The 25,315-nt window shown below is 39.9% G+C and overlaps 1 protein-coding gene across 2 annotated transcripts in view; it reads right to left on the bottom strand.

Moving 5' to 3' along the window:
- Positions 1–25,315, bottom strand: part of NELL2 (neural EGFL like 2) — a 241,650-nt gene that overhangs the window by 45,671 nt on the left and 170,664 nt on the right. For both annotated transcript variants that reach the window (XM_030548910.1, XM_030548911.1), the window contains exons 14-15: positions 6,880–7,002; positions 5,410–5,505 (exon numbers count right to left, since the gene is read on the bottom strand). In XM_030548910.1, coding sequence (XP_030404770.1) covers positions 5,410–5,505; positions 6,880–7,002 — 219 coding nt within the window. The remainder of the gene's footprint in view (positions 1–5,409; positions 5,506–6,879; positions 7,003–25,315) is intronic.

The raw sequence follows: 25,315 nt of genomic DNA, 5'->3' as shown, positions 1-25,315 counted from the left end.
TAAAAAGAGGCTGCATTTAAATTGGACCTTTGATGCTATTAAAATATTACCCCACTCCCCTCAGACCAAGAACTGCAGATGGGGGACTTCCCTCAGGGGGCACTAGGACCCATGCATTCTTTCCCTTCCCCTCCCCCTCCAGCCTTATGACCTTGGGGAAAGAGGCTACAGGGAGCAGCCAACCAGAGGCTGAAGCTAGCAGAGCAGCTGTAATTCAAGCAGGGACTAAGGAACACTGATGGTGTAATCAGACTGCTTCAGTTTTCATTTTAAACATTTCATCCCCTGTGCTGATTGGCTGTTCACTCCAACCCCAGCCCTCCCTTCGTCCATCTGCTTAGCTCAAAGGATTTAATAAACACAACCAAAAAATCGTGGCACTAACGTACTATTTGCAAACCATCACTCTGTTCGTGCGCTTGTGCATTACACTTCTTGCCACATCCCACATCTGTCTTGTCTACTTGGACTGTAAATTCTTTGGGTCAGGGGCTGTCTCCTAGTCTGTTTGTAGAGTGCCTAGCACAAAGAGGCTGTGTTCTCAGCTAGTGCCTAAACACTACTGTCAGACAAACACATAACAACAATAATAATAATCTCAAACCCTTACATCATCAATTTGGCCACGCAGTGTGTTGGGGTTCACCAAGAATGCAGGTTCATTACTGGTGGTTGACTTTTATTTGCATTTTCTCATGAAAAGGTAGTCTTAATCAGTTTAGCTAGTAAAATAAATTTCATTTTGAGAAATTTCCAAAGAAAACTGTTTTTCTAAAATGTCATGAGTTCTAAACATGACATTGGAAAAGTTTATTGCGAGTTTTTAATGCAATTTGGTACCTAGAACCTTTAATGTTTCTGCAACCAGCCATTCCAGTTCTTTCAGAAAGAGTTCAGTGCTCTACAGGTTTCGATTACCATTTGTGTCATAGTTTGTTAGATTTAGGACCTACCTGGCCAGGAGCTGGCTGTAGTTCCTCTAGCTGAACACCAGGAACAAAAGATTAAATCAAAGCAGTTATCTTCTGATGCTAAAAGTGCTAAAATAATCCGTCAGGTTTAGCAATATAAGCAAACTTAACAGGCTTTGTAGTAGCTTTGACAACAAATTATATTCCGAGTACTGGTACAACTATTTTCCTAAAAGCTCTGAGCACTGGAATTAAAGGATTTTTGCAAGATCCCCTTGGAATAGTAATAATCTGAATCTTTCTATTATCATGGTCAATGCACCTGAACAAATTAATTTGAAGATGCAGTAAAGAGCAACAGTCACACATGCTAAATATTTAGCTTGTACAGAAAGCGGCACATAACTCTAGAGAGATCTTATCTATAGCAATTACCTAGGAGTTGAATTTTAATCTTTCAAACTATAGATATTAGAAGGGAGTTACAAAAATTAGTTATAAATATCAAATATATTTTGCATTTTCTAGACCACCAAGTATTCACAAAATGTATTTTATTTGTGTCATGAAGTTTCCAACACTATGTACACTTTACTTGGATAAAAATCCCACATGGGAAGAAGTCAAACAAAGTGCATTTACTTGAACTCTGCCTACATTGTATGATATTAGTGAGCATTCTTCTGAACATGGCTTTGGATGCTTTTTAGGCTACTTTATCATAAATTTGGTTCTACATTTAATTTAATGAGCTGTTACACACAGCATATAGTGTAATGAATTTGGAGTCACATTAAACTGTATCTCAACAATTTAATTTAAATGACTGTTTTGTATGTTAATTTATTTTCAGTAGATTTTCATGAACTGATTTATTGAAGATTAATTACTGTATAAATAATAGACATCACAGGGCTGATTCTCTTGTCTGATGCAGGTACAGTTACGGAATGGTAAATTATACCTAATCCTCCCCCAAAATGCTCCTATCCTGTTGATTACAAAAACTGCGCCAAAATCCTAAGCACACAGACCAAATCCTCCTACTTGATTTGATGCCATAGCAACACAAAAATGGTCCAGAGATATCCTCACAAAGCCCAAAAAAAGGGATGTGGCCTGTGAGAGGAAACAGGGATCAGCAAAAGTGCAGTAATAAATTTGAAGGTGTGCACTATTGATATATTGGAGGAAATTCTCAGGGATGCCTGTGAGCCCACTGTTAAAATTCTGGCAATAAATTAAAGGGAGAGTTGTGGCAATTTCTCTGCCTCTGATAGAGCCACCCCACTCTCTGGATATTAGAAAATGATCCTTTCCAGATATGAATTACCTCTGGGACCCTCAAATATTTCTGATGAGAAAATTTTGTGGGTTTGCAAAGAAAAAGTCTGATTCTGTCAGGTATTTTCAAAATATTTCCTGGGCACAGATGTCCCCAGACTTCCCACAGATGTCTAAATCCCCTCTTCTTATACCTACTGAACACTGTGCTATACTATCAATTTTTCAAGAGCAAAGGATAAAGGTGGTTTACTAAATGGTGCTGTCTCCTCTTTTAGCAGCGAGAAATGGTTTTGTTTTAAATGGAAAAACAAATCAACACATTTTCCATTCCCTCCCCCTCCTCTAGTCAGCGCCTGGGGTTATCACAGACTCAGTGAGGGGCTTTTTGTGGGAGCTCCTTGTTAAAATGATGGTCAGGACTTCACTGACCTACACGTGGGTGCGGGAGGATAAGTATTTCAGAGAATTCCTATGCCTCTGCAAATAGCAGGTTATATGGACTTCATTTCCGCCCCAGAAACAGCACACTCCCACCCATAACAAAAAACAAAAAAAAGTGAGCAGCTGTGATCAGATGTGTTGTTTGAGCTGGAACCCACTTGCTATAAGAGTGAGGGAGCTGCTAGAAGTTTCTCTGCCCTTTACCTCTAAACCATTGGTCCAAAATAGTGTGAATTTGTTGACTTTTAAAGCATGATACAAACTCACCTATTTATCCAGGCTTCTAGGGAGAGAGGACACAATAAAGACTGGTGATAGTGGATGCTGGGTTATTATATAGGCTTTGATTTAATCTCTGGTTAATCGTTTTATAGTTGTGGGGGTGATGAGCAACAGGTGGTCAATTTTTTTGTGACAGTATGTTTAATTTACTGCAAAGACTCCGATAACCTAGGGTAGCACTTCCTAAATATAGGTATTGTAAAGTGAGATAAATTAAATAAGAAGTGTGCAATTTAAAACTTCCCTTGGCAGCTTTAAATTTATCCCTATTCCTCCTCATCTGAGAGCACAGCCAACCCGTAGTGGTAAGGGAGGTGTCATTGCACCTTGAGGGATAAAGTGAGAACACAACTTTCCAATATGCATTATTTGTGATATGGATGTCCTGATCATTTCATACCAACAAGACATGAGTTTTGGAAGCTGTATTCTATATTCAAAAGAAGTGTGCTGTTTGGAGCTCAGATTTTCACTAGGGAGCTTTTGGATCATGACAGTTCTATGTCTGAATCACCCAGATCTTGCCTGTTATGAATAGGAGTGCTCTGCCGTTTGGTGCTTTGATGGAATATACCAATCCTCTGTGTTTCAAAGTGACATATAAGTTAATTAGGATCCTGTTCCAGAGCTAGAAAAAAGGTGCAAAGTGCAGCTGGGCTATCAGACAACATACACAGCTGCATTTGTTGTTAGCGTTAATATTCAAACCAGGTGACCAAATCTCCTTGGAGTCTTCTAACTGACCTCTACGGGTTCCAGGTTATTCATTCTAGCAGCACTGAAGTCTGTGACCCCTTTGTGGAAGTCTGCTGGGCAACGGAAGATTCTCCCTGCAAAGTCAAATCTTTCAGTGGTCTGGGCTGCCACCGTGGCTCCTACACCACCTCCCATGATGATCCATGGCTCAGGGGGTGATCCGTGTGCAGATCACCACACCTATATCTGACCCTAAGTTATGGATCATAATTATCTTACTAAACTCAGGTTAAACATTTGGTAAAGCATATCTAGAAAATGTAAGGCAGGATTTTCAAATGCATTCAGTGCTCACCTAACTCTGCTCTCAAAACTCTCATTGGCTTAAGGGGAATGAGGAGGGCAATGCTAAGTGCTTGTGAGGCTCCCACTTTTAGTGTTTCATTAACTGCACATGTGCAGTATGTTTTGCTGATAACACTGAAATGCTGCAAACAGTATGTCCTATAAAAGGAAAAATATCACACCATCTTATAAGCCATCTTTATATCTAAAGCATTATTTTAGCATATAAACCACTACAAGTAAAAACACTGTGAAACCAAAACCATGGAACAGCTACATGAAAAAAGACCTTTATTTTTTGCCCCACATCATTTTCAACACTGCAAAGCAAATGCAACGGTCAAGAATGTTTGACATTCCTAGCTAAAGATACCAACCAATGGGGCTGCAGCTATTTCACACAATGTCCCTCCTGTGCAGAACAGCAATATCCATTCTAGTTACCATGACATACAGTGACAACAGGCAAATTTTTCACCTTTCAAATGGACCAGAATCTTTTCTGTATAAAAGTCAGATCAGCCAGTATTTTCCTAAATTGGACAATGTTTGCAAGTAGAACAGAGGTAGTGCTTCTAAAACTACCTCTTCAACCCCATGCTGAAGATTTATTGAAGACAATATAGAATGGCAACAATAGTCAATCACAGGTGGCAGATTGTCCTTTTAGTAGGCATAGCAAGGCTAATCAGTCTAAAAGCGCTTTCCCTTCTGCCCCGAGGCCATTTACTGTTAGAATCCATTTAAAAATTCAGTAGCCAATAAAAATGCTGAAATTATTTATTTTAATTTAGAAAAATTATTGACAAGCGCTCAAGGTGCTAAATATGAGCAATCCCAGATACCTTTGTTTGGTAAAGCACCCAACTGGTGTAATTTACAAAGACCCACATTTTAAAAGAAAGTTTTAAAACAAGGTTTTGTGGTACTGTCATCCCCAGAGATGTCAAGCACAGAAGAAAGGCTGTGAGTGAAAGTAAAAGAATGGGAAGCACTGAATCCTGTCTTACTCTGAGTTCATTAAAAAAAGTCCTCAAATGAGGATGAATGGGAACGTGGGTTACTGAACTATAATCACAGGTTGACAATAAGGTCGTGAACAACTGTTTGTGTTTATTTCTATGCATCAGAGGATATGCAGACGGTGGGAGCTACCAAAAACTATTTGCTATGAAAAGTGAGTGAATAATTATGGAGCAACAGAATGTAGGCTAGTCAACCATGCGTTGGTGTAAGATGTCAATATGCTGCTAGTTCAGATTGGTACAGTACATGCTTTTGGGAGGCATATGGGAAAAGTGAGTCACTGAGTTTATCTACTGCATAACTGAGTACTTTCCAGCAGCAGCTCCCTCTTTTAGGAGGCACACTAGAAAATTTTTTTTCTTGGAATAGCGCAGACATTGGCATACGGATAATTTTATAATAAATGAAGTTATCATCTTACCAGTTTCACAGTTGGGTCCAGTGAAGCCCTGTGGACAGGCACAGACATTGGAAGCGATGCAGGCTCCTCCATTCCTACAACCATCTTTGCAAAATGCTGAAACAGCAAAAGTAGAAAGTATCAGAACCTATTAGCTAAGGGCCAGATTGTGCATAGTAACTGTGCAGGTGTTTCTAGCCCCCCCCCCCAGGCTACCCCCGATGCAGCAGCCAGACACAAATGCAAACCCTGCAGCTTTTTCTAATTCAGAGGCTGTTCCGTACTAGGGATATAAGACACTCCAAAAGGTGCAGGACGGAAGCTTAGTTACCTCTACCACACTAGCCAGATAAGCTGGCAGGGTGAAGAAAGGGGTCTAGATTGCACCATGCTGAGACATTTCAGCCTGTGCACTGCCTCCTACTTCACAGCGGATTGTCCCCTTGAGGCACAAACCCTCCTGAGGGCTTTGCGGCTCTACACTGCCTCCCAATACAGGTCTGTGCCTATTAGACACAACTGAGCACTAAATCAATTAGCTATTTGATTCTTTGTATTCAGCTATTACATCCAAACTATAAAAAATGGTAATATCACCCCAAGAGATAAAGCGCTTAAAAAACTGGCTTTACCAATTATTGTCCAAAATCTGTCCTCACATTTGCATTTGTGCCTTACACTGATGCCAGTGAAGCTGCATCTATTCATTCAAGGACCACTTTCTCCAGATACAAATATTGGAATTCTGCCAGGACTCTGGGGGTTCTTAGATAATTACAGGTGGCCTGCACCTTGGCTTTGCATCTATCTGAAATATGGTACTATCACCAGAATGGGACCCAATGTCTCACATCTCAGTAACTTCTGTGAAATGCAGCACTAGACAGTCTAAAAGCAGCTTTGTGGCTCTGTAAAATTCAGCTTCTTTGTAAAACTAGCAATATAATCTGCAATGTTTACCAGAGTCTGACAGTGGCTGTAAGCAACCAGCTTCTCCTGGAGAGTAAAGGTTTCAGGGTCAGCATCTACTGCTGTCTTTTTTCACTTACAAAAGGACACTACATACGCAACAATATGCAATTCAATCTGTAGTTCATTCAGGTATAATAGCAAGTGATTGATGGTGAATAAATTGCATTTGGTAATAGGTTTTCCTAGCTGGAATGTTCTTGGTTACTGTGGTTATTTTGAACAGACTACTCTGTATGAAAACAAAATTATCTTGGGATAGATACCAGAAGTATTTACTCCACCATTTCGGAGCTTGCAATTTATAAATGCTAAATTCTCAAACTACTTGGAACTTTGTAAAAGACAAAGTCAATAGATATTGGCCCATGCAATCCTCTTTATGGAATCAGGACTTAAATGCTAATGTTCTACAGTTTCCTCTTCAAGGTACACCAACAGATTTGTGTTAACCATGAAACGAGAAATGTTATCAAGTCCAAAGACAAAGCATGTTACAGTCCAGGGTTTCTGATAATTTACCTTTACACATGGTACCATTCCCTGTATAACCTGGCTTGCAGACACAGTGGTGCCCACCCACAGTGTTGAAGCAGAGTGCATTTTCATCACAGCTGTGCTGGTTTGTGATGCATTCATCGTGCTCTGAGAAGAGAAACAAAAGAATGTTATTGAATTGTGACACAAAGCTTTTATATTGCCGTAAACTATATTTCCATGTAAATAAACCATAAACTCGGTAGTTACTAAGCAGGATTTGCATATTGTCCAGAAGTGGATTAAGCAGTGGGCAACACCCTGAAATTTGACATATTGCTTTCCTTCGTTATTCACTTAGCACTTAGTTCTGATCTTTGTTCATTAAAAAAAAGCAGTTTGAAAACAAAGGTGTCTCTCCTCTTTCAGTGAAATGGGTCTTTTACCTTATTCTGTTCTTGGTTTTGGCAGATCAGCACCCACAAGCTAGGCTGCTGCTTATGTTTCCATGTTGCTTCTAGCAAATTTGTTAAATACCGTTTAATACATTTTTATTGATATACCATATGCCTTGCTCTGGCTGTCCAATACAAAACGAACTTCTGCTTCAGACATGTTCTAATGGTGTCAGCATGGAACTGGGACCCACAAACTCCTGAAATTTTAATTTGGACTCAGATACTTTCTTCTGTGGCCTTGGTAACATCACGAAGCCTGGGTTTCCAATTTGTCAAACAGGGCTAATAGTTATCTACTTCAAAGGGCTGTTATGAGAATTAATAGTGTTTGCATTACTGTTTGCAAAGCACTAAAGTGCTAGTTATTGTAACTAGCAATTTCTTTACTAGATATAAAATTATGGGCATACAGAATTTGTTTTACTGGCTCAGGCCTCTGACCCATCAAATCTGTAATTCTGCCTCTTGTAATGACAAATATTTTGCTTCAAATGATGGTTAGAGCATCTATGGTGCAACTAGTCAATTGTACAATATTGTATGGGCACAGGAGTGGGGGAGAACTCCTCTTCTGTTTGTAAGCACCTACCATGACAGGACCCTACTCCTGAGCAGGGTCTCTGGGTACTAGCAGAGTACAAATAATAACCCTAGATAGAATACAAGCTGAGACCCCAGTTCTGCAATCTTCACTGAGTTGAGCCTCCCATTGAGTGTGATGAGTAAGGACTGCAGGCATGAGTCCTGAGGTATGAGATTTAATTACCCTGATCACAGCATGGATAATTAAAAATGTTATTCATAAAATGATCTGGCTCTTTTAAAAATCCAGTTACAGTATTCGACTCTAACCTCCTGCAACAGTGAATTCCACAGGCTAACCTCATGCTGGGTGCAGTAATATTTATGTGGGATCAGTCCATTATAAAAGAGAAAAAATGTCACACCTATGCAATTAGGCACACAAGTATCAGTTGTGCTGTACTGAAATCCTGGCTTTGTGTCATTATCTTAATGTTATTTAAATATAATTTAATTTCCTTGCTTTTTTCATTCCATACAACAAAACAGAGTAACAACTATGGAAGTGTAGGAAACGTATTATTTACTTAATGCACAAAAATATCTTTCCATGCCATTATGATAGTCTCTTGAGTTGTAGGATATGTACAGCAATACTTCGCAATAACTGGGATCCTCGTTGCAATGTACTGAATTTTGCAAGTTATCTGTCTCGTTCAGCCAGGAAGTCCAAAGCAGCTGTTGGGGAGAGCTGCAAGAGGTTGGGCGGCATCCACAGCTGCTGGGACATGGAGCTGTTGTGGTCTCCAGGCCAAGGAGACTTGGCCCTAAATTCCAAGTACTTAAATATATAAGTATTCCCACTGAAATCAATAGGATAATTCATGCATTTAAGAAACCAGCTGGGGCCTTAGAGTACCTGATATGATCTATATCCTACAAAGAAATAGAAAACTACTGTACTTTTGAATGTTGCTTAGTCCAGAGATTACATTATAATGATACAGTATGTGAACTCTTAAAAGAGGTATTTTCCTTAAAATAAGAACATAAGAACAGTGATACTGGGTCAGAGCAAAGGTCCATCCAGCCCAGTATCCTGTCAATCAACAGTGACCAATGCCAGTTGCCCCAGAGGGAGTGAACCTAACAGGTAACAATCAAGTGATCTCTCTCCTGCCATCCATCTCCACCCTTTGACAAACAGAGACTAGGGACACCATTCCTTACCCATCCTGGCTAATAGCCATTAATGGACTTAGCCATGAATTTATTTAGTTCTCTTTTATACCCTGTTATAGTCCTAGCCTTCACAACCTCCTCAGGCAAAGAGTTCCACAGGTTGATTGCACTGTGTGAAGAAGAACTTCCTTTTATTTGTTTTAAACCTGCTGCCCATTAATTTCATTTGGTGGCCCCTAGTTCTTATATTATGGGAACAAGTAAATAACTTTTCCTTATTCGCTTTCTCCAATCCATGGTTATAGATGAAATAAACACGCTAACAGCTAAGTAATAGTGCTTGGATGAAAAAAGATTATTTTTTTGCTTTGTCTTTTTCTGATCATATTCAAAGTGAGAAAGTTCATGTCAAAGTAGCCATTTTTCTTCCCTGACCAAATTGTGCTAGATTTTTCTCTTTTCAACTAATATAATATACGATTCTTATAAATGATTCTCAGGATGAGGCTTAAGGGTACTTAAGAGCACTCTCCCATCGATTTGTGTACTTCACCTCCCTGAGAAGTGTAAGGGAAGTCGATGGGAGATGCTCTCCCATCAACACAGTGCAGTGTAGCCACTGTGGTAACTGGATCTAACAATGTCTACTTTAGTTACATTATTCATGTAACTAAAGTTGCATAAGTTAGATCTTTTTACCACAGTAGTGTAGAACAGCCCTGAGACATTGCTAGTTTTGAAGAAAATGTGTCAGAGCAACAGGAAGATTTTAGACTCAGTTACAGAAAGAGACATTTTGAAAAGTGTGGGGGGAAATGAGTTTTCATGTTTTATATTCCATCTACATTCAGTGATAGTATACTATTGTTAAAACTGTTTAAATTTAAGGCTCATTGACATGTCTGTATGCTCCATGCTAGAGAGTGGCAGTTCTGATTAGCTATACATGGCTTTGTCATTACTTTGGTGCATGGTGCATTAAATAAATTATTTGGAGGGGGTGGTAAAAATCTCATAGAAAGGAGGTTTTGCATGCATTAAAAAAAAATTAATCTATAATAAAACTAATGTCAAAGTTGTCTACCTGTATTTATATATAGATCATAATATAGCCTGAGATACAAGATAAGGCCTATCAGATAATACATATTTAAAAAACTGAGTACATGAATATTTACAATGGACTGTAATGGCATTTTGTTTCTTAAAATCTAATTAATTCTTATGTCTGTTATTTTGGTTTCTTTTTCTAAAAATGTTCAATTTAAATAAAGAAAGATATTATAGGGATTTAGGTGAGCGATCTCACACACATAACAAACAATATGTTGCAAACAGTTGATGTGAACATATATCATGAAGCAAAATCAACTTTTAAAAAATACTTTGCAGCTCATCTTTAACACCGTTTCTTCCATTTGGTAAGTATAACAAATTCTACACAAATTAGAACTGTAAATACAGAACAAACATGCTATTTCTTATGGATGAAGTATACTAGGAGTTAATATTTATTTCAAGCACCTTTAGAAATAATGTGGCAGATTTAACAAAAATCTAATATTCACTTCACTACACATCATTATGATGATGGCATGGTCATGCCAGCTACAACAGTAATAAAGAATCAAGGAAATAAAATTACTTTTGCAAAGAGATTTTAATGATTTACAAATCTGAATATGTATAAATGCATTTTCCATAAAAAGCAAATGCACTGGTTTCAGTCATTACTTCTAAAGCTATATTATCTAATACATCTAAAATCCATTTAACACTAGCCAGGACTCTGCTCAAGTGCATTAACATTCATAATATCTCTGCTTTGGGAATCAACAGAAGCCTTAAATATGGTATTCATGTTGATTAAGCTGTTCCTAGAGTAATGGACTCTACCGAGACAAAAACCATTTTAGCTCCAGAATTCAGCAAGCTTTTGCTACTACTTCACAGTGGCAAAAAGTGCATATGTACAATCCATTCAGATCCTTCAGAAAACAGATGGCTTAGATAAAGAAATATAAAAGTGTGAGTATGTAAGTTGTTTCCCTTTGTTTATATAAGCTAACTGCACAGTTGGGCCACCTTTACTGATACACTATATTTCATTTTACTTCTTTACAAAACAGCACTTAGCACTGTATTTCAGAAAGGCTTCTATTTGACAAAATTACTTTGCTCCAAAAGACAGACTACAAAGTCCTAAACATAAATAAAGCTGATAGTGACTTCTGATTGTGGAGGTAAATAGCAGTAGTTGCAAGGGCAAAAGTACTTCGTCACAGGGACAGATCCCCAGCTGGTGTAAATTGTCCCAGCTGCACTGACTTCAGTGCACTAGGACAATTACACCAACTGTCTCAAGTGGCATGAAGAGTTCTGAAGAACAAAGGTAGTAAATTCCAGTGCACTATATACACAAAAGACGTCTCACCCTTCCATTCTTTTCCTACTCCCATGCTCCTATTAACTCAACTTGTTCATTGTTCCCCTTACTCCATACTACACTAATAAATATTTAAAACAATTAAAAAGAAATATGAGACTAATATGGCATTTGCCACTCATCACTCTCCTTATGTGATGTGATCCTTTTTCATCCCCCTACTTCTCCTTTCTGTATTTAGATTCTTTAGGACACTGACCCATCATCCAAGACGGTGAAAGTGTAAGAGTAACTATTTTTAAAAGGAGTTAAGATTCAGAGTACAGCAGTAACTTAAGGGTAAAACACATTACCGGGATATTATAATTATCCCCAAACTCAGTATTACCAATCCAGTAAATTCAGATTTAAAGTCATACTTAAAAGAAATCCAAATGTGTAAGGAATGGAAATGCACAAACGAGGCACACACATAGCCTTAACTCTGCTCTGTAGTGATGCCCTGCAGTAACCATTAAGGCATTTTGTGATTCTGGGCCCAGATTATGAAAATGCTTTTAAAAGACATTAGGGGTTTTTTCCCCCATATTTTCCCTTTTAAGATGTCACAGAATCCCAAATATCTCTGTGCTTTAAGAATTCCACGTGTGCCTCACAGTGGAGCTGACACAACAGGGCCATGAGAAGCCTTTCAAGCCCTGATGCCCAAACTAGCATGAGGAATCTTTAAAGAGCAGGGATAGCTGGGCCAAGTAATCTACCATACACATCCAATCTCCTCATTCCACTGACACATTACAATCAATAGAATGTTCAGGATCGGTTGAGTTACCTTTGTCATAATGACTAGACCCGTGTGAATAATAGATGTTTCAGTTTACTAGCAATCCCCTCCCCCCATTTTTTTTTTATTTTGAATGAAAAATGAAATTTTCTGTGAACTGAAAAATTGAAAAAAATGCCATTTCGGGTTGAATGAAATATTGTTTGACCCCAAACAAAATGTTTTGTTAGTTTCAAGTATTTAATGTTTTTTACATTTTTAAAATAAAATGGAAGGAAATTTTGAAACAAAGTCATTTTGAAATGAAAAATTGAAACATTCTTTGGATTTCTCTGGAATTTTTTAACACAAATAATTCAGTACAACTGATATGAATTTATGCAACATTTTGCTGTCACTGAATCTGCATTTTTTCCCAACAAGTTTCAGCTGACAAACACCTCCCAGCTCTAATAATGATACTGTTTGAGAGTCACCTGAACCGTTTAACCCAACCTAGTCTGTAGCTTGTGTAATCAAAACAATCACTAATAATTTAGCTTAATTAAAAGCTAATTCCTTCTTGTATAGCTCATACACAAGATTTAAATTAATTTTAACTAAATGGAATAATACAGTCTCTTCAAACTTTCCATAATTAGGATCATTTGGCAAAAGACAGATGTTACATTTCTTAAAGGACCCAGTTTTAATTAATTTTACCTCAAATTAATTAACAATTTTACTTGTAAATTCTCAGAAAATTCGTTCTATACTCAAAGAGTGCAGTAAGTTGGAGGATGGTATACTGTATTTTTCATGCATAAGCAGTTGACCCCCTGCTTTAAGTGCAACATGAAATCACTCTCAACTACAGAATCATGACGAGTGCCAGCATAATGTGTCTGCAGCATAAATAATAGTAATAGTAATAAGTGATTCTGGCATGGTGTGTGCCTGAAATGGTTCTTTTATTTGTAGCCATTTAGAGACCATTCTGATCTCTGAAATGCCATTTGTCTGTAATTACTCAGTCCATCATTGTTCTTTAGGGAGAACAGCTGCCACTATGTTCATCCAGATGTCTGCGTCTCCTCGTTTTATTTATTCTACATTTGGAGTCAATATAACAACAAAACACCTAATATAGGAGCTGCTAGCAAAACTTCAGGAGAAAAACCCTATCACTGAACATGGTAAAAATGCAGCAGCCATTTTCACATCCATTATCAGAAAGATTCAGGAGCTCACAAAGCTCTGTACTAGTTAAAAGAACAGAAGGGGAGAACATATCACGAAATGAAAGCTGTAGATTAAAGGGCAATCAATCATCTGAGCAATAACAGGTCAGCAGAGGGCAGGGCAATTGGAGGCTGGGAGGGGCAATGACAAGGCAGTTGTTCTTGGTGGCTGGCAATATTAACTGAGAGGGGTTCCGTGAGTTGCCCATTTACAGCTTGCCCTATCTCAGTTTGAGGTTAACAGAACTCATATAAATGAATTATGAATTCTGTAACGTTGGTTTCTCGAACAGCAGAAACAACATGGTCTGCTGAAAATTGACATCTTGGCTGAGAGGCATCAATACTGTTCAGGGCCAGTATTGGGGTTGGGAGGGACCCATATGGTGCACTGGGATGGAAGGCGAATTTATAAATACAGAAATGCAGTGGGCTACTCATTCCTGCCCTCATAAATTTTAAATAATTGCTCTATACTGACACTACCCAAGTGCCATTTTTAACCTCACTGAGGGGGACTTCCAGCCCTGCTGCCTCCCATGTGTGCACATCAGTAACATTAATAATATCTTTAGCTATCAACATGATAAAATCTTTATCTGCCCACTGATATTCTTTGTCTGAAGAGAAGAGAAATCCTAAAGTTTTTGGTCTGGTAGCGAACCCCCCTGCTAAAGTATCTCCCATCTCTAACCCCACATGATCCTTTCTCACTAGGAAAGCCTGCTTTGCTTTCTACCTCCACGAAGAGATAAGAAAACCTCTTAAGCCAGCTAAACCTAAGAGAAACGTTTCAGTATTATCTTCAAATACAGCTTTTCCATATGAAATCTAAATCCATATCCTCCTGAACTGTGCTCTTTGAGAATGTAGTTTAAGAAACTCTCCACAGATTTTCTGGTAAAATTTCTTGTTTCACTGTGAACTCTCACACTCAGAGAAAAGATAGGGGTGACTTCACAGACCACAAGGCCTGCTGCAGCAGAAGGATTCGTTCACCTTCTCACTGTGTTTGTGTCTCACAAATTGGAGAAACAGTTAATCCTCATCTAGGAGTTTCTTTGGATCATAGTGACTCTAATTATGGATTTTATGGCACAGTGAGAGCAGGATATTTTCCAGCCTCTGTCGAAACACCGGACAGCTAGTGTGTAGGTTAAAGTTTATCTTCTTACTTAGGTTAGGATCCCTCACATACCATCTGTGACACTACAGCCCATATTCTTTATAGTAATATTATTATGATATGAGTATGATGTAATTATGATGTATTTTATGCAAGATAGATCATGTAAGATATCATTGAAAAGGTTATGATTTACTGAATATGATTATCCTACTTGTATGCATGTATCATTTTGGTATCTGAAGTTAGGAATATTGTCTATGTGTCTATGTGGCTTCTTGGCTATTTACACCTGGGGAATGCCCACTAGGCAAAAACTGTCAGTCTAGATAGCTGGCTGGGAATGGCCCATTCAAATCAATGGACCACTAGGGAGAACAATAGATTTTAGGAGAAGATAATCTCCCACCAGGGAGCCTTCCTGAGGATGTTACAAACAGCCTCCAAGTCATGGCTGCTATGACACTATGGGGGCATGTGATCAGATCACCTGGTACTGGACTCCATCTTGGAATTCCAGTGTTTTTCCACTGAAAGGTGTGAGAACCAAAGTTGGAGACAAAAGGTTCCCACCATATGCAAAAGCTATTTAAGGCAGGGGAGTGACATCATCATGAGTTCTTCACTGAATCCCCGCCCACAGGAGACTCTTGGAAATACCTGAGTAACAAGGACTGAGCTGGGAGGGAAGTGCTGAACCCTGGCTAGAGGGGTTTCTAGCCTGGGAAAGGAATATCTGGGGTTTTTAAACTGCAAGCAAGAGCAGCTGGCCTCTTAAGAATCTTTGCAACTAGCTTAAATCATCATTTAGGGTGAGACTTTGCTACTCAAATGCAATCTCTTTACTATATTAAGCTTAGATTGCATTTTTGTTCATTTAGTAGGTAACCTGCTTTGATTTGTTTGCTATCCCTTATAATGACTTAAATCTATCTTTTGTAGTTAATAAATTTGCTTTTGCTATATCACAAACCAGTGTGTGGGAGTTATAACTTGGGGAGAAAAACTGTTGCATATTCTCTCTCTACATTGAGGGAGGGGGCGAATTTCATGAGCTTACTCTGTACACGTCTCTGTGCAGCACACAATGGTATAATTTTGGGTTTACACTCCAGAGGGGGGTGTGCTCTTGAGCAGCTGGGCAGTTCCTTAGCTGTAGCCTCCCCATGCAGAGCTGATCACAGCAGCCTGTAAATTCTGCAGCTGGATGTGTCTCTACCTGTGTGTATGCTGGTGAAAGAGCAAGCTTGGAGAGCTTGGCAACTTATCACAGCACCACAGTGTGAGAGGGAGCTCAGGCTGGTGGGTTAGGAGGGCTCAGTGGTACCTCAGTTGCAGGTGGCAACCCAAGGGGAACCCATCACATCATCTTTGCCCAGTCACATGAGTTGGGCTTAGGGCATGCTCTTTCTTTTCTCTCAACCCCACCAATGTAATCTGGCAGTTGCCAGAGGATCTGGTGTATAAGCATTCCGTGGTGTCTCCCCATTCATGAGCGAGTTTTATGACTTCCTAGAGCACAGGAGAGCCCTAAAGTGTTCCCTATCTCACCCCACAACAGTTGGTCAGGGTAATGACTGAGACACCTCCACCTAATATCAGCCTTCCCAAACCCCTATGTACAGCTGGGGAATATTTCCAGAAATCCCCATTGGTGACCTGGGTTTTGCTGCCAGCAGGAACCCACTTTTAATTAAATCCTTCTACACTAATATCTGGCCACAGCTCAGTCTACAAGGTCACTTATTATCCTCCTCCTAGCTGCATGGGCAGGGTTCACCCATGGAAATCCCATGATCTCAACAAGACCATAAGTCTCTTGCACAGACAGACTCCCTATATGGACATAGCTTTATGAGCCCTTGTTAACAAGGAAAGCACACAGTCAGAGGGGCTGGTAGCTCTCTCTTCTATTCCAGGTGGGCATCCATGTCCTTTCTGGCTCTCCTCTTGGAGTCTCCAAACCCTTCACCTTATTCCATAGTGACTTCTTGACTTTAGGATCCAGCCATAGGCATGGTGGTCTCTCCAGGTGCTCAGTCTTCAGGTATTCCTCCGTTTGTTGTACCGCCTCTGCAGCACAGACAATTAATACTAGCACACCACTGTCTACATCCTCCCAAGCAGACCAGGTACTTAATTATTACTTTTGTCCATAAGCAACTCCATTGTCCATTGCTGGGGTTTGAACTAGTCACTCAAGCACTCAAGCTCTGGGTAACGGTGGGCATCTGTACCCCTGAAGAAAAGGGCTCACCTTGGAACTTTTGTCAGTACCCCTTTCTTGAGATCTCCAACCAGACCAGGATAGCAACTCTGACATCTTCATGATCTGCAACACATCCTCATCTAAGGCCCAATACAAAGCTTGTGCTCACCTTCTCCATTTAAATGGCACCCAAAGAAGTAGCTCAAGATTCTTGCAGCTCACTGGGAAGAATGGTCACATTACTCAAGCACACCTGTGAATCAGTCTCTAGTCCTGTTTTGGCTAGGGAAGGACTGGGACTTACAGGCAGCATGAGCAGCAGGGTTAGCAAGTATCTGACGTGGCTGCTCCTAGAATTGTTACTGCAGTTTCTATAAAGCTGCATCCCAGGCTTCCTGTTACAATGGAGACTGGCATCCTGTGTTGGGCTACAGCATGGACTTGCTACCACCCTAAAAAATTCAACAGTAGGCATCAATGTCAAGAGATGTGCTGCCAGAGCCAGGTTTAGTGCTGGAGGAGTCTGCCTTTGCATCTTAGGCTACACCTTATCACCAGCCATCAATGCTGCAAGAGAGCTGGTGGATATATCTCTGCAGACTTTCAGTGGTCCGGTCTTATGGGAGGACCCTGAGTTCCACCAGGACTCTTTGTCTGGGGTTAGAGGTGTTGGTGCCAGCTTTGGTGCTGATACGGGGTCTGCCTCAGAGCTGTGGGTGTTGGTAGTTTCTGGCAGACTGGGCACTAAATCAGGCTAGCTTGTCTGCTAGTCTGATTCTGGAGCTCATTTCCTCAGAGTCTGATGAGTCTTTCATGGACTGTTTCAGAAGATGGCACTTCAACATTACATCTTGTGATTTGTGTGTTCTTGCAGAAATTGATAGGCATACCTAATATCAGTTCTGTATATCTGATTCTTCTGAACAGAACAGACAAATCAGTCCATCACAACATGGTCAGGGTTTGAAAGCTGCAAGTTTTGGGTCTGCCTTGTTAAGTAGCTCTATATAGGAGTGGGTTCTGTGCAGGGTCAGCAGGTATACGGGGGGAGGAGGGAGAGGGTCAGACAGTCAATACTCATTTCAAATGGGCTAATATAGATCATGGCAGTCATACGTCAAAGAATTAGAAGAATTCTAAAAGTTTGTAGAAGACTCTTGAGGTTTAGCTAAAGCTAAGAACTAGTGAGCTGGATACTTGCCAAATTGTCTTGCTGAGGAAACTGAGGGGGTGTCATCCCCACCCAAATGCCCTCATATGTGAGGAGGCTCAGGGCGTACTCACAACCCCAGACACTATTTCAAAAGGCTGATCTTGCACACATGAACACCTGCAGTAGAATCCACAAAGACACCTATCATTATACAGTCTTTAACCAGGACTCCACTGCTTAGAGAAAGAAATCACAGCCTCATAATCACCCTTGGTTTTGCACTCAAGTTATTATTCCTGGCTCTACATCCCCATGAGATCACAGTTAGATGCAGTTTCCTTAAGGAACTCACTAGTGATTGTCCCTAAATAACAGTATCCAGGACCATGCGGGTTATTTTTACACACACAGAGACACACACACTTATTTCTATATTTAGTTCTATATTTGGTAACACACATACACATACATATAAAACAGATTTTATTGGAGAATTATAGAAATACAGAGAAACATACAATAAAACTCAGCTAAACAAAAATATCGTTACCTAATACTATGAAAAGCTCCACTAAACAGGACAAAGTTACAAAGTATTGCTTGGGTCTCAAATACTCGAAGTGATCAAAATCAATCCTTACAGTTAGAAAACAAGCTAAAAACAAACCAAAAATATTTTCCCTGTAAATTGTTTACTTTAGCTCTACTCACATTCCAGGATGTGTTTGGCTCTGTAATCAGATTTCCTTCTTTGCTTTTGCCTGCTCTTGCTGTTTAAATTCCAGAGGTAAAACTTGGGTCCTGATCCTGCAAGCTGCTCTGCTCCAGAAGAAACTGCATCGACACTGAGCCCATGGAGTTTGGGACTGTGGCTTAAATTCGTGTTTACATTATATCATATCCCTGAAACCATACCAGAATGGTAACCCTCTTGAGACCAGCCATTTTCAGATAATCATGTTCTCTTCTTACCCCAAAACATCAAAAAAAAGCTATGCAGGTAGAAATTACATAGAGTTCAGATATTACTGCTAAATCAAACCACCATGCTTGCCTCCTCTACAACCAGGGGCTAAGTGATACATTCTTCTTACCAAACATTTTACACTCCTATATTTTCAAACTTATTAAAAGCACAGGAAAAAACGTGAAACACCAATATTCTTGATGAAGCCCACCACTCCAGGAAATCAATCCTCCAAACTCGAAAACTGCCCCGTTATGCACCATCTACCACTTTAAAACCTCCATCTTCATTATGTTTTTAAATGCACCATCACTAAGACATTGCACAGTTTTCCAGACCCCTGAACGTCGAAGCTAAGAGTGTGTGACAGCTGGTCTGTCCCATGCTCGTCACATTCAGTGGTCTGTAACAGGGTAAATGACACAATTACCTGCTGTAATTACTGTTGCTGACAATATATTTTCCCTAGTGATTTCTTTATGAGATTCAGAGCTGTTTATCTTGTCAGTCCAATCCAAACCTTAGTTTGCATGTGATGCAGACATTAACTTCCTGAATATTTAAGAATTAATTACAATATCTATAGATACAGATATTTGGAATGATGAAAATAGTGTAAATATATTTTTGCATGGTTAAATAGCCTGTAATTTTAATGCTTTGCATTATAAAGCAAGTATTCATAATGAAAATATTCAAATTCTGTGGTCACTGATTTTATGAATACAGTACATTGGAAGAAGTATGCGGGGAATGGGTCATAAGCAGGGCCGGATTTACACTTTACGTACCTCAAGGCTCAGCATCCTTAGAGCCCCTCCTCTACCCCACCTACAGCTGACCTTTGTGGTTTCCATAAAAAATGATTTTTTTTACTTTTAGGCACCCCTAGAATGCCAGCACCCTTAGGCACATGCTTACTGTGCCTAACTGGAAATCCAGCCCTGGTTATAAGATGCATAAATAAAAACATTCACAACATTTTCATTTACAAAAGTAAAACCTTATTAACATAAAATACAACCACCCAGATTAAGTCATTCTATTCCTGATTATCCTCTCACTCCTACAGTATAACTCTATTGACTTCAATAGAGTTATTCCTGATTTAGACCAGCGTAAATGACAGACTAAATTCTTGTTGCATTTCAACCATGAATGTATGACAGTAGTTACGTAGACATATGGAGAGTGTAATAGTTTGCTGCTTCTAGGTCTGGCAAACGGCCATCGTCTCCCACGGGTTACAGGTGGCTTGTCAGAATCTTGAAAAAAATTCACTGAAGCCTGGTAGGTAAAACAGCCTCCTCTTATTAGAAAAGCTGTTCCCCATAATGCCAATTCTTAACACAGAAGCTAAGATTTTCATAGTATCTAGTGGAACTGTGTGAATTTTTTTTTTGACAAACAGTAAATTTGCCAAAAAAAATGCTTTCTCAGGCTCACCAAGATTATTCATGAATTATTTCATGAATAGTCTCGAATGAAAGAAATATATAATTTGTTAGTCAAGAAATAAAAACTGTTCATTTCAACAATTTCAAAATTAAACATTTTGACTATGTTTCAAAATGTTTTGTTGAGAACTTTAGCTATATTTATTAAAAAAAAAGGTGGAACCGCTCCCGAAAAACCAGAAAAAAAAAAGGTGGGAGGGGTTGGATCAAAGAACATCCTGAAATTAAACTAAAACCTGATTTTAAAAAAAGTGTCATTTCAGGTCTTTGTTTCATTTCAGATATTTTTATCTAAAATGAAATTTTTTTGGTTTTTCATTTTTGGCAAGAAAAGCCCCCAAAAAATCATTTTGGGCATCCAGACTCACTGGTAATTAAAAAAAAAAGATTTTAGTACCTTTATATTATTAAATAGTCTCACATAAACCCAATATTTGGACACGCTGGTTTCAGAAGCATTCTTCCTCAATTCACAGCTTACCTCATCAGATCAGACTTCGCGCAATACAATCTTAATTGCATAGTACATACAGTGGGGATTGCAATATCTTTTATATCTTAACAGGACAGGTTAACACTTCTTCCAGGTTATTAAATGGTCACCTATATTAATATATGAAAAGTCTGGGCTTTTTCAATGTATTTAAGCTAGTCTGAGTCCCAAATTCAGTAACATTATGCATGGTAGAATTACACCAGGTATATATATAGAAGTTAGAGATGAACAAGGCATATTAAGTCATTTTGGCCTCCCCGCATGTGATGTACCACTCTAACCAGGGCCCATGTAGGATTATTCAGAACAGTATATCTTATAATGGTTTGCCTGGATGAGTTTTAAATGTCTCCATAGAGCTTCCTTTGGGATGCTATTCCAAAACCTAATAGCTCTCACTGCAGAGATGAGGCAGTGTTTGGCTCTCAATCTTTTCTCATACATCAGTTTCTCTAGCCCAGGGGTAGGCAACCTATGGCACGTGTGCCGAAGGCAGCACGTGAGTTGATTTTCACTCACACAGCCCTCACACTGCCCGGGTCCTGGCCACCAGTCTAGGGGACTCTGCATTTTAATTTAATGTTAAATGAAGCTTCTTAAACATTTTAAAAACCTTATTTACTTTACATACAACAATAGTTTAATTATATATTATAGACTTATAGAAAAAGACCTTCTCAAAAATGTTAAAATGTATTACTGGCATGTGAAACCTTAAATTAGAGTGAATAAGTGAAGACTCGGCACAGCACTTCTGAAAGGTTGCTGACCCCTGCTCTAGCCCTTTCATTATTTTAGTAGCTATTCTCTTTACTTCTCTCAATTTATCTGCATCTTTCAGGTAAATAGGAGCCTAGCACTGAAGGCAATATTTCAGATGTGGTTTCAGAAGACCTGTAGAGAGAGAAGCTTTTATTTAACGTACTTTTACTGGCCTTTCCTGCTGGCATGTCACATTGCAAACTCATGTTTAATTTGTTGTCTCCTATTATCACTAGGTCTCTATTAGCATTCCTGTGTTTCAGGTTTATCCTTCCCATTGAACATCTGGATTTCAGATTATCATTCCTACATGCATTAGCTGCATTTTCCCAATTTGAATCTTATGTTATTTCCTTCCCACCACTAATCTCCATGTCCCTTTGCATTATATCTCTTCCATTTACATGAGTGATAGCCCTCCCTGTTCAGGACTATATTGTGGTAAATTGTGTCATGGAATGGGCCACCCAAACACCCCCCAAAAAACTGCTTCAATATAGAAATAGAACACCCTCTGACTGCACACGTCTAGTTGCCACATATCACTCCACACGGGATCCCATCATCAAACAACTACAACCCATACTCAGTTGGGATTCCGGCCAGAAAGAAATCTTCCCTGAACCCCCATTTTTGGCCTTCAAACAACGTCCAAACCTCTCCAAGCTCATCACCAGAAGCAAGTTCCCCACAGACCAGGCCATACCAATTCACAGTGGCATCCAACCCTATCAGAACAACAGATGCAAAACCTGCAGACATATCTCCACTGCTACAGTGATCAACACCCCTCCACAGCACACTTTTCAAGATCTATGGGCCTTACACATGCCTATCTCAAAATGTGGTGTACCTCATTCAGCGCACTAAATGCCCCAACAGCTATGTGGGTGAAACCAGACAATCATTACGCTCTCACATGAACTCATATAGGAAAATGATGAGACACAAAAACACCACATTAAGTTGCGGGTGAACAGTTTTCACAAAGTGATCACTCTGTATCTGACCTCTCAGTCCTCATCCTCAAAGAAAATCTGTACAACATTTTCCAAAGACGGGCCTGGGAGCTTAAATTCTTTCCTCTATTAGACACTAAAAATCATGGACTGAGCAGACAGTGGATTTGTGGCTTAACTATAACCAAGTAACTCCTCTCCCCCTCGCTGCTTCCTTGCTCCCCTTCCTTTCTTTCCTATGACTGGAGGGCTGTTAATAGATCACTTCACCTTGAATGGTCCCTTGAAATATGTGTTAACTACTTATGCTGAACAATCTGTTCTACCTTGTATTTAGCTGGGACACTCTTGAGTAAATTTTTCTGGAACCTGAAAAAGAGATCTCTGCAAACTTGAAATTTTGTCTCTCTCACTAACAGAAATTGGTCCAGTAAAAGATATTACCTCACACACTCAGTCTCTCTATATCAGCGGTGGCCAAACTGTGGCTCGTGAGTCATATGCAGCTCTTTTACCATTAAAATGTGGCTCATGGAGCCCCCCATACCCCTCCCTGTCATTCTCCACCTACCAGATGGAAGAGGGGGAGCTCAGGACCTCTGTTTTGCAGCAGGGTGGTAGGGTAGGGACTTCTGCCCAGTGGGGAGGGGGGGTCTTGGGGCTTCTGCCATGTGCGGCATACCTGCCTGGGCTGAGGACCTCAGCAGGTGCAGGGCTGAAGTCTGAGCCCCATCTGGTGCCTCCCACATGGTTGAAACCCAGAGCTTCGGCAGGTGTGCCCCAGCTCTCAAACTTCTGAAGAATGTGGTATGCGACTTGGAGAGTTAGTAAGTTTGGCCACCCCTACTCTATACTGTGGTTAGTAAGCCACATTTTATATGGGTTGGTGAGGAGATACTCTTCAAAGTGCAAAGTGGGACTCTCCAAAGAGATTCTGTTGACTCAGCCAGGAATCCTCAGGGCACCAGCACAGTACATGCCACAGGATGGGCTCCAATACTTTTCACAGCAGACAGCACTGATTCCTCCTTGCCACCTAGTTCCTCTAGATGGCAGGGAGGGAGAATTAGTCCAGGGCTCTGCCCTCACCCTGTCCTCTTCCTTGCTCCTTTTGGTAGCTGCTGTACTCAGGAAGGACAAGCTCCAGAACTGTAGCTAGTCCCTGTGCAGGCATGCAAGGGCAAGAGAGGTTTCCTCTAATTTCTTTTATGTATCCATGAAGGTGCGGGCACAATCTGTCCCTGGATCATCTACTAATTTCAGTATGAATAGTAACATGCAGAACTAAAAATACTTGAATTTTGGAATTACATGTGGGAGTGCAGATACTGAATGAGGAGTGAGTTGGTGAAGCAGATAAGCCTGATAGGTTTATTTTATGAGCCAAGGCATTTCAGAGAAAATTTCAGCCTTATGCGACGTGCAAGGAAGTACCAGCAAGTGTGCAATTCCTGCTGTTGTTAGTGGGTTGCACCACATGGGCAAAGCAAGTAAGGCCACTAATCCAAGATGTGCTTGAAAAGGACCTTTCTAATGTGGGAAAACATTTGTGAATCATTTTATCTGCTGCAGTGACCAATCACCTTTAACTAAAGAAACAGTTTGATATAAGATTTAAGTGCAATCTATTTAAATAAGTGAATCAAACATTATCCAACCAGAAGATCTAGCGAGGGAAATATTAGTGATGAGATTTATCCTACAGATAGGATAATCTACCAGACAGGATTAAAAAATAACAACATTATCCAATACTCGGTGGTGGTGTGAAGATACAGTAAAAGAAATAGTTTGTCATTTAGCTTGGGTCAAGTTTACTCCTTATAAACATGTTGCAAAAGAAAGTACATAGACAACTATCACAAGTTGCTGTAAGAGCACTTTTTCACTGGACTCACACAGAGTGTGCTGTTCAAAACAGCTGAAGGATAAAGAATTAAAAATCCTCCATAGTCATGGATGTTCTTCCCAGAAGTAATTCAGAGATTCCTATCTTCTGAAGGAAGCTACAGCCATTTTTATTAAAATGAAGCCTTTTTGATTATAATACTAAGGGGGAAAGTCTCTGCAGGCGTGGGTAAAATCAAACAATGGTACAGTGCCTTTAGTGAGTCTCCAGGGGCAGATGGTTATTTTTCTTATTTTTTTTTCTCGTTACTACTGCATTATTTCTTTGAGATAGGAAATACTTTTCATCAATAATCTTGCAACTGTCTAACACTCAGACTGAAAATGTTGGTTGCTAAATTATCTGCATTCAGACACCTTCCATCCTCAGAAATTGGGCTACTTTGTTATGGTTTCTGCTATAATTGTAATAGCTTTTATTTTTATTGTATATGTGCAGAAAGCTGCTGCCTGGCTTTAAAAAAGCATAACAGCCTAACCTCCAACAACCTGAGTGTTTCTGTTTAAAAGCTGCCCTCTGCATAGACTGGCCCCAGCTTCTCTCATGGATGTTGGGCTAGATTCTCTCCCACATCAGGCCAGCACATCTGCTCGCCTGAGGATTCTTCCAGCATGAGGAAATTCCTAACAGGCACATAGGTAATACAACTGCCTCCCTTGCCACAACCTCCACTCATAGCCCCGGCATAGCAGATGCTTTGGGGATGTTGTCAAGCTGGAGCTCGGGGAAGGGAATGTGTCTCCAGTCCCAGGATCCATAACTAGTGGACATAGGTTAGAGCAGCTTTGAAGCTGCTTTGAATGGGGTTAGGGCCCAGGTTGGTAGAAAACCAGCCTTAGGATCAGGGAACAGCAGCTGTCTCCTCTGTGGGTAGTAGTTGCAGCTGAGGTT

Source organism: Gopherus evgoodei, chromosome 1 (genome assembly GCF_007399415.2).
Source record: "Gopherus evgoodei ecotype Sinaloan lineage chromosome 1, rGopEvg1_v1.p, whole genome shotgun sequence".
Lineage (NCBI taxonomy): Eukaryota > Metazoa > Chordata > Testudines > Testudinidae > Gopherus > Gopherus evgoodei.
This window is presented reverse-complemented; position numbering and strand designations above follow the sequence as displayed.